At 38.7% G+C, this 10,887-nt stretch overlaps 1 protein-coding gene across 1 annotated transcript; it reads right to left on the reverse strand.

Annotated features, from left to right (window-relative positions):
- Positions 1 to 469: 469 nt before the first annotated feature.
- On the reverse strand, positions 470 to 6,037 carry LOC109978010 (NXPE family member 3-like; the record flags this gene model as incomplete). Its single annotated transcript, XM_065951350.1, has 5 exons — positions 470 to 1,916; positions 1,997 to 2,203; positions 3,361 to 3,431; positions 3,773 to 4,068; positions 5,540 to 6,037. Coding segments are annotated over 5 exons (1,617 nt in total), but the record flags the coding sequence as incomplete, so codon positions are not given.
- Positions 6,038 to 10,887: the final 4,850 nt, after the last annotated feature.

Here is a 10,887-nt window from a genome sequence, read left to right on the forward strand (position 1 = left end):
TTGGTTATATTCTTTAATAATTATATAGAATTATTAATAATTAAATAACAATATCATTAAACTATGTTTAATCTCGTTTGGGGCACCACCCTGTAATCAGGGAAATATAACCAAAATATCACTCAGATCAGTCTCAAATTAGTTACTTAATTACTAATATTATTAATAATTAATAACTATATTTAATCAATTGAAGGCGTGAAATCCGTACACAAAGCCCTCGCACCCAGCTTATATCACAATGTAAATACACCAGTAATCACAAACAACTGCTCTCTTAAAATTATAACAGAATTTATTTAAACAAAGCAACATCAACCCAAAATCGTTGAACTTAATCAAAAAAAGAACTATTATAAACTAATCTAAGCAAACAAACATTATCATGCAAGGCTTGTGGAAGAAGTGTAAAAGTGTAGTTGTGTGTGTGTGTGTGTGTGTGTGTGTGTGTGTGTGTGTGTGTTTGAGAGAGAGAGAGAGTTAGAGTGAGAATGAGAAAAAGCCATGTGGTGATGTCACATGGGGATAAAATGGTGGACAAAGAACAAAGGGAGCCGTGTGGCTCGGCCTTCTTGAACTCTCTGAGATAAGTTCAGTAACTATAACTTACACACCAGAAAGCCAGTGGCCGGACTTTGATTCAGCGGCGGGTACACTGGTCGTTCTGATGGGAAGCTAGCACAGCGGTGAATAAAACACACAGTTAGGCGAACACAGCAGTTCAGCAACAATAAAAGAAATGTAGCAGCTAACAACAGATAACAGGACAATTATCAGTTGTTACCATAACAAACACTTAAACTATTTCTGCCCCAACAAAAGCCTCTTAACACTGGGATCACTTTCCTGGTGATTGTTGCAAGGTTGATCTTCAATGGTAAGATGAGCTTATATAGCACTTTTCTAGTCTTCCGACTACACTACACTTTTACACCGCCTAATCCCATTCATACACCGCCGCTGAAGCAGAAGGAGCAATTCAGGGTCAAGTGTCTTGCCCAAGGACACATCAGACATGTTGCTCAACCCCCCAACTTTCCGGTTGAGAGGCGACGACTCTACCAACTGAGCCACAGCTGCCCTGGCTATTCTGTTCAACAGATTTGGGCAGCTTTTCCGTGGCAGATGAAGAGGGAAATGGCAGCAGGAGTCAATGCAATATTGTATTTCTGGTTTCAGGAGGCGATTTCCTTGTGTCTTCTCGTGATGGACTAATACTGGGTCTTTTGAGATAACAAAGAGCAAGGCCTTTAACCTACTATTTGGTAAATTGTCTTGAGATAACATTTGGTATGAATTAGCTCTATACAAATAAAGATTAATTGATTGAGATATTAACTCTCTCTCTGAACAAATGCACATCTATTAGCCCTATTTGGTGCATATGTAGGACAAGAGAATGTCAATCATATTCTTAACAATAGGACGGCCTGGGTGAATGTTGTGAGGCAGGTGGTGGGCCAGAGTCATCTCCCAAGCGTCCACTAGTCGAACATTAAATCCTTTGAACACAGCTCTGAGCACCTTGTCCCGCTGTAGTGTGTACCAGTCACTGTAGTTTAACGATTCAGAAGGTGTTAAACCTCTGAGGTTTGCAGTCCTGATGACCACCAGCGTGTCTGGAGCCCTGTTCAACAGACGAATCACCGCCCTGCGGATGCTCTGAAGTCGTCTGATGTAGAGCTCAATTGGGAAAGGGCTGAAGTGGGCCCAGACGCTAAAAACTACAACTGTGTTGGTGCTACCTACCAACCCGTCAATTTCATTTGCAATGTAACGCAGCTCACTGGTTGGGACGTAGATAAAACTAAGAGGAGGACCATGGACACGGTATGTTACCAAGATGTTTTTTGGATTGTCCCATATCATGTAAGGTCCAGTTTGCTTCGGACTATTCCGGTTAATCTTCTTAGCATCTGAAAGTATGACAGAAGGAACAAGTTTAGCTGTTATATAAATAATAAACTTTCACCTGAAATTACTGTGAATCAACTACCTGGAAGTGAAGCATCAAGGTACTCAAACCACTGCCTTAAGGTGGAGTCTCCATACATGTGGACCACCTTTCCTTTCAGACACTGGCTGATGGCAGAGGAGTTGTTGAATTGGTGGACTTTGGTGCCACCTAGTGATCGCCACACACCCTGGTAGTAATACCCAGAGAGTCCAGACTTCCCTTTGCCTTGATCGACCTCAGGTTGCCCTAAAACATATTGATCAAGCTTTTGGTTATTAAAGTCATTGTTTTATCATGTATTGTCAACAGATCCCATAAAAAGACCAAAACATGGTCTCTCCTTTACCTTGCTTTTTTCACTTGAGACAACATCATAATATAACACAAAAAAGTATTCATTCAAATTTTTACCCAAGACTCAGTTTTAGCTTTTTTCCAGTGCAGATAAGTGTATTTATTGGATTTGTCTGAGCAGCAGAAAAATATGCATTAAAGTGCTCAGCAGGACAGTGTATGTCTCGAATGCACATGTTTATTGTGGTTAAGGTAAATGTTACCAAATTCATTTTATAAGAAAATGTTGATTATTGAAAGCTAAATATTTACAGATGTTAATTAGTTTAGTATTTTTAAAGGGGACATTTTATGACAAATCCATTTGTACAGTGTTTTTGAACATATATTTGGGTAACCTGAGAGTCTACTGACCCACAAAATATGAAATAAATCCATCCCGTCCTTTGTTTGTAGTCTGCATAAGTTTTACAAGACAGAGAATAATGCTCCGTTTCAAATTTTCTCAGCTTGTGATGTCAAAAGCTGGATTCTGGTAAAAAAAAAAGAATAAAGAAGGTCTGCCATTTTAAGTCTTTCTACAGAGGATTGATGTCTACCAGGAAAACTCAAGGCGGCTCAATGCATTTAAAGAGACACACACACCAAACCGGAGCGTTCCGAGAGAGCTGGTTTATACAGGGTCACAAACCTCCTCTGGTGCTTGATTCATGTTATATTTTGACCGAAGCACAGCACAGATGTTTCATTTAGACCACAGGGGACTGTTTGAAAAGGGCTATGATATGTCCTCTTTAATAGTACTTAAAATAAATCTTGTTTTGAGTGTAAATGAAATAAATGCTTGCAGCTCTATCTCAGTTTTGTAGATAGAATCTGGTTAGTTTATTTATTTTTTCTTTATATGGGATATCTTTTCTACAAGGCAAAGAGATAAATAGCTATTGTCACTTTATTTTTTTATTGTGTAGTAGTTCATTCCGCCAATGCTCTGGCTGGAATACAAAGAGGAAGGTTTTATTTATTTTTACCAAACCATTTTTCTTTTCAAGTTCACATGGATATCTTTAAAATATCTCTCTGGTGAAAGTCGAAAAGTTGTGCTTTACCTTTCATTGGAGGCAGCACCATGACATTGGCTGGTCCTGAAGAGTGAATGAAGACTTTCAGGTTGACTTTGCTGGGGGGAAAAAACTCCCATTATTAAGAATCTTCTAAACACACTACATTATGTAAATGTCAAACGTGATTTAACAAATGGTAACACTTTAGTTTTATTAAATTACTCTGCCTCCATATTTGGACTGAAAATATACACTACATAGTTTTGTTGATGAGTGTCAACTTTAATTGTTCAGATTAAGTATTTTGGTAGGTATTATCTTACACTATAAACATCTTAAGATTTCATCTTTGCCACCTGTAGTTACAAACACAACATTTTCCAGCAAGTGACACATACTATATACTTACAGTCATTACAAAACTAGATGCAACTTTTCTACTGCTGTGCTCCCTCACCTTTGGAAAAGCTTCTCCTCTTTGTCCTTGAGTCTTACATTGAATCCGTCTCTCATGTGGTTAATCCTGTCATCACAGCTCAGCTTCTTTGGCTTGTAGCAGAACCAAGGCTCGCCTGTACGGAGGTCAGTGTAGTTGCACTGTGGCTGGTTGGTTTGACGTAGGCAAACATTACAGGAGGTAGTTTCAGAGCTTGAACCTGAGTGGAAGAGGCTTTTAAAGAGAACCCTTTCAGGATGTTCTCTATTCAGCCTGTGCAGAACTGTGACAGCCTCGCTTGAGTGGACAAGCGTCACCTGATAAAACAAAACACAAGAGCTTTAAAGGTATAGCATACACCCTTTGCATGCTATTTTTTATGTGTATAATTTGATTGTTAAAACAATGTTTTCAAGATAATTAATTTCTATTTTTGGTGTCAGCTGACTGAAGTTAATAATTTATTTAATGTAAACGATAAGATTGAAGGAAATGGTAAACTCTCTACTAGCTGGAAAGTTGAACTTAAAGTCATATTTTTTCACCTGTCTCGCCTTTAGTAGATAGGACAGATGACAACAGATAGGAAATGTTGGGAGGATGTAGAGGGGGATGACATTCGGCAATGAGCCAAGGTCACATTCCCCCCCAGGCTGCTACAAAGAGGACCATCTCCTCTGTAAAGGGGGCATGTGTATAACTGCTCGGCTATCAGGAGCCCGGTATAACTTTTTTTTCTTACCACTGTAGGCAGCCATCTTCTCAAACAATAGATTTGCCTGTTTTCTATCAAACAATTCATAACCTACCTTAGTATCAATTTCAACTTATTAGTACTTTTAATGCAGTTCTGAAAGCGTCTTGTACTTTAAATCAATATCCTGAGTGTGTGCATAAATAAATCACCCTGACGTATTGCCAGTCAGTGTTTCGCCTTACTATGGTAGTATTTTCTCTTTGTCACTATGTCCACGTCCGTCATGTTTGCCTGTTTAAAATCGCGTCCAATCACTGAATTCCTTTCCATTCCTAAACACCTAATTCCTACACCCTGACATTGACTTGGGGAAACCGCCCCCCCCCCAAAAAAAAAAAACATTAAAATACAGGCATAGGACAGGGTCTCTGCAGGCACAGCCACCACCACACATGTATGCAGGTGGCAAGTATATATATTTATTTTTTAGAAAAAAGCTAAACTATCTTTGAGGAGTTAATACATGTAACTCTTATGGTGAATACATTCCCTCAATGTAAAGTAGTCCAGAAATGGGGAATACCATTTTGTACAAAACTGGTAAAGATTGGCATTTTAACACAGGAATCAATGGGGATTAAGTCACTAGAGTGTGTGACTAAACACACACACACACACTCAAAGGCACAAATACACTCATACACATGCAACACTATAAAATAATAAATGACACTTTTTTTCATTACTAGAATATTTAATTGCTTATTATTACTTTTCATTACTTTTATTATAGTATTATGTGTTGTTAGTATATGCTTTGGTAATATATTTTACACATTAATGCCAATAAAGCTATTTTAATTGAATTGACTGCCTCTAGAGGTAACTGGAAGAACTGCAGTTTTTTAAACTTCCACAATGTCTTTTTTTTTTTACTTTTTATGTTGTTGTTTGTTGGCAAAAGTAAGTCAGGGAAAATGGTTTAGATTCCATGAATTAAATGACCTACAGGACAATCACATTGCAATAGGTGATTCCTTTACCATCACTTGTTTTACAATACCATTTTAGTAGAAAGCCTTGAACTATACCTCAACATGTGCACTTCCTTCCCAGAGTAAAGGGAATACAGCAGAGTAGGAGCCATTAAGGTGATCCACCACTCGTCCAGCCACACCTGCTTCAAGTGCCCTGTTGTGCAACCGAGCAAGTAAGACATCTCCTCCAGACTTCTTGGGGTTACCTTGGAAGTCGTATATTTGTACCATAACTTCCAGCTGGTCTCCTACATGCCGGTCTACTCCACCCCTCCCTGGGAGAATGGTGAAAATGCTGTGGGCGGGATCACTTGTCTGGTCAAATAAAAAAGGAGCTTGCAGAAGAGGAGTTTCAGGCCAAGCAATGGAGTCTAATAACATGCGTTCCTCCTTAGCATCTGCCAAGGACAGCGGCTCGAAGGTGCAGAAGTTGTCAGTGTGAGGAGCAGTGCGAGGAACAGTGCGAGGAGCAGAGGTCACTTTCTTGAGGACGATGCCAAAGTTTTCTTCATAATTTAGCTGGCAAGGGGTTAAAAAAAGAGAGATGGTGACAGAGAGGCATCAAACAAATTTCATAAGATAAAATAAACTGAAGAAAGATGAGGGATTTTTGAGGGAAAACTATTCCTAAGGGCAATGGTCGTTTACATTTCTTGATCTTAAGTGCATGATTGACACAGCCTGCTTCATTCCACTTTTTCTAAGTTCCATTGCATAATGGTGGCACAACCAAATAACATGTTTGTTTTTTTTTCAACTAGATTGTCTACCTCTGGCCACATTGCTAATTTGATGGAAGACATTTAAATAAACCAGGCCCTGGTTGGACACTCTTCAAATGTGATTCTGTATGGCATCTTTCTATCAAACAAGGTATGCTTTAAAAATATAACACTGCACTATTGACTTTAGACCAGGTTTATATAAGTGTTGGGTTAATCATGCACCAGAAATGGGCCTTAAACACAAATTCCAATATTTAAATTTCAAGAGGAACAGGGGTGAAGAAATTGGCCCGAGTACCTTGTTCAGTGGTTCCCCTAGGTTTACAGCGTTGGGGGGGTGGGGACAAGTCGACATGCCGACACAAACACTTGAAGGAATCTTGGTGTTCATGAGTTACTTTTAATGACAGCTTTCCTTTTCTATCGGAAAGGTCCTTAAATGACTTCTTTCCCTGATTTCCGACTCTATCCACTATCCTACAATAAAGGCACAGAAAGCCCAAAAATAAATCTTCAAAAAAAAAAAAAAAAAAAAAAAAATGTTTTTAAAGATTGGGCTACTCTGTGATGCTCTTTTTGTACCCAATCATGTTACTCACTTTGAATCTGAAATGGTGTTTCAACCTTTAACAAATCATCATCAGAAGAAGGCCGGAACAGAACAGCATCTGCCCCCGGACCTAGCGGTATACCCTACAAAGTATGTAAGAAGTGCGAGATGCTCCTTACAAGGCTATGGAAGCTGTTGTGAGGATCTGGAAAAAAGGCAGTATTCCATCATGCTTGAAGAAAGCTGAGGGCTGTTTTGTGCCAAAGGAAGAGAACTCTTTGACCATCAGCCAATTCAGAACAATCTCACTCTCAAGTGTGTAACTCAAAATCTTATTTTTAGCATTGGCTAAATGGATGACCTCATATATGACTGAGAACGACTATATCAACACAACGCCCAAATTTCCCCTCTGGGAATCAATAAAGTACTATCCTAGCCTATCTATACAGAAAGGTGGGATACCAGGTGTCTGCAGATGCAGGTGCCTGGAACACACATCAGTCAAAATGATCCCGGAGGCCAAAGCAATCAAGGACAACCTGACAGTGGTGTGGTATGATTTGACAAACGCATACGGATCATTTTATCATGCCTTCATCTACGCAGCATTAGACCACAACCACATCCCCGAGCACATCAATGAAATTATCACCAGCTACTTTGAGACATCCAGTTACGGTTCCGAACAGACCAGTTGACAACTCTGTGATAAGACTTGGGAAAGGGTATTTTTACTGGCTGCACAACCTCCCTATAACAGCTGCAGGGAAAGATGTTTGAGGGCCAAGAATGGAGTTGGACATATGACAACCCCCAAAAAGAGGTTTTATGGATGACCTCCCAGTGACCACCACAACCCAAACAGATGGCGCCATGACAAGGTGCTCATGACACTAGCTAACACCTTGGAGCAGGAGAGACTCAAGAGATGCCATATTCAAAAGAAGCCAACATTGGGAAGAAGTCTACAACCTTGCCTTTGAAACAAAGAGCGCAAAATACCAAGACCTTTTGCAAGACTGTTGGGGAAAAGGTTGGCAGGCGTGGCTATTCCCAATCGAAGACGGATGTAGAGGATTCCTGGCTCAGTCAGTGTAGAGGATTATCATCTGCTTTTATTTTGGTATAAAGTAAGGATCACCTTGTGGATCAGAAAAAGCCAACTCGTTACAGGTCAAAAACCAAATATAACAGCTAAAATGAACAGTAAGAATAGTGAAATGTTGATGTCAAACGGTGGATATTACATTTGACTTTTAAACTGAGCTGTCTACAATTGAAATGAGACATTCAAAGACGCAGCTGTGTTGTTCTTTCCATCACTGTGCCTACAGAGAGACACGACGGAGGCTTATCCACAGTGTGACCAAAGGGACAAAATATCATGAGATTAATGGCGATTCAAATGACAAGATTGCATTAATTTGGGATCTCAATTAATCTAAAACAATTCACTTCTGCTGACAGTCCTAGTTCACACTAAGCGTCAAATTGTCACAGTCAAGTGTGCTAATGTTACATGATCAGGAAATCTGATCTCATGAAGTAGGGAAGTAATTTGTGGAAGGTAGGGTTAGTTTCCCTTCAGGCACACAGTAATGCTTGCATGAAGGAAACATACATTTAGCCTAACTAAAGATTATTTTTAAGTTAACTTTAATTGGTATTATTTTGTTACTTTATACTTTAACACAATCACATTTCAGATTCTAATTCTGTTCCATTTATTCCTCAATGTTTTTTCTTCAGTTTCACTTGTTACTTTGTTGATTAAAAAAAAATCAATTATTCTAAAAATCATGATGTGTAATTTTAGATATTATATATTTAATTAACCTGATCAACTCTGTGACTCATGTGTACGGTGGCCGGTAGGGGTCAAACGATCAGCAACTGATGAAACGACATACATTTAGAAAAACGTGCAGCATCTACAGAAACGCTGCACATTCAAAAGCAAATGCAAACTACCACAACAAATGCAAAGGCTGAAACGCGCTGCAAAGACACAAATGCGCTGCAAATAGGCAAAACAACTGCATAATCATCAAACACGCTGCAAACACAGAAACGCTGTAAGTTCAGCCTTAAACGGAAGTGCTCCAGGCCTGTAGGGGCGCTGTAGAACTGTTTATTCACGGGAGAGAGTAAGAGAGACAGCTAGGATCAGAAAGTTATCTTTAGATAGGGGAAGTTGTGTCGTTGAAACACACAGGATAACTTTAATGTTACTGAATAAAGAACATCATGTCTTACCTCAGTAGAGATCAATATGGAGAGAACACAGTGGTGAAATCTTAATATGATGGTGATCAAATAATAAAAAGAAGTTCATCTGTGAGTTTTAGTACAATGATAGAATCCTTCACTAACATACAGACACTAACAGACAACCTGCCCTAACAAGAAGCATCAAGACGACACAAAAAGTCATTGGGTTTTCAGAGGGAGGGTTTCACTGCCATGAATGTTGCCGAAGATACAGGAACAGGAAGATACAGTTACTGATAGGAACATACACCAGCTATATATATTCTCAAACCCTGCAGGCGGTATCCTGAATCAAACCAGTTTTACAGGTTTATTTGTTCTCTAAAAAAGGTTAGCATTGTTCTCGCCCAGGTTGCTACACTGAGTTTCAACTGAATTTTCCAAACTGGACTCACTGAATGTGAAAAAAGAACAAACTCCATCCAAGAGGAAAGAGCCTTCAACTAGATTGGTAGTTGTTGTAGTTGCTGTAACATCCCTCCTAGATGCTCTGACAACAAGATACAAATTGTCATGACTGGTTGGAAAACAAGGAGAGGTGGACCCAAGTGCAGAATGAACTAAAAGTATTTAATAATCAAAAAAGGCAAACAAAAAATTACTACCAAAAGCCCAAAACGAAAAAACAAGGAGACACTAGTAGACTGACAACTACCATGAATCAATGAACTGACATGGAAGGGAAGAAACACAGAGACTAAATAGACACAGTGGTAATCAAACACAGGTGAGACTAATGACACAGGTGAAGACAATGAGGGCAATCACACTGGAGGGAAACACACAGAGGAAGGAATGAACACAAGACAAGAAACACTGAGGACAACTACAAAATAAATACATGAAACACTGAAGACACTGTAGAATGAAAAATTAAGAAACACTAGAACATAGAGGGAAACACCAGGGAAGAATGAGACCTAAAAGATAAAAACCATCTGAACTGTGAAAAACTAAACTAAACAGAACAAATCATGATACAAATGTGTTTTTGATTAAAATTGCAAATACCTTTAATTATAAATATATATATATGTATATCATATAATTATGGATTTCTATTACATATATATATATAACAATAATATTTGTGTGTGAAATATGTTTGTGAATCTTACTTTTTTGTATTTGTGGATTTGTTTTACATTTATATAGAACTATAAATATTTTGTGTGTGCATTGAAATACATTTGTGAATCTTTATGTATGCAATCATGAATATTGAGACTGATCTAACTCCATACTCATCTCTCTCTCTCTCTCTCTCTCTCTGAAGTTGATGTGATACTGCTTTCTTGATATTCCTGTGTCTTGTCTCTCCTCTGGAGTCGAGAGGGATTTCTTTTTCAAACAGGAGTTTTGTTATGTTGCACTGATGCACTCTCTTTTGCGCTCTCTCTCTCCCGTTTTGTCTCTCTCTCTCTCTCTTGTGCGTGCAGCAAATACATTTAAATAAAAACAGGTTGGAAATGTACTTGGACGGCCATAAATATACTTGGGCGCTGGTTCGTTTGACTGTAGTGAAAGGTGAGACTGTTCAGAGCGGTGCTTGTTCATTGTTCAGGTGTTCTTGTATGAGTGGTTGAAGTTATGCAGATGACTGCACCACAGTCATTTGAAACATCTGTAATTAAACCTCTTCTTAAAAAGCCTGCTCTTGATTCAATAACATTAGCTAACTATAGACATATATCTAGCCTTCCTTTTATCCCAATTAAATGACTTTACATCTACTGGAATGTTTCTGATTTTGCGTTTGGATCATCATTTATTTTTTGGGCCCTTAAGTGTCCCCTGAACTGGAGATTATGAATTGATATGTGTGCTGGAAATTTCTGTAATGAGAGATTGTT

Source organism: Labrus bergylta, chromosome 23 (assembly GCF_963930695.1).
Source record: "Labrus bergylta chromosome 23, fLabBer1.1, whole genome shotgun sequence".
NCBI lineage: Eukaryota > Metazoa > Chordata > Actinopteri > Labriformes > Labridae > Labrus > Labrus bergylta.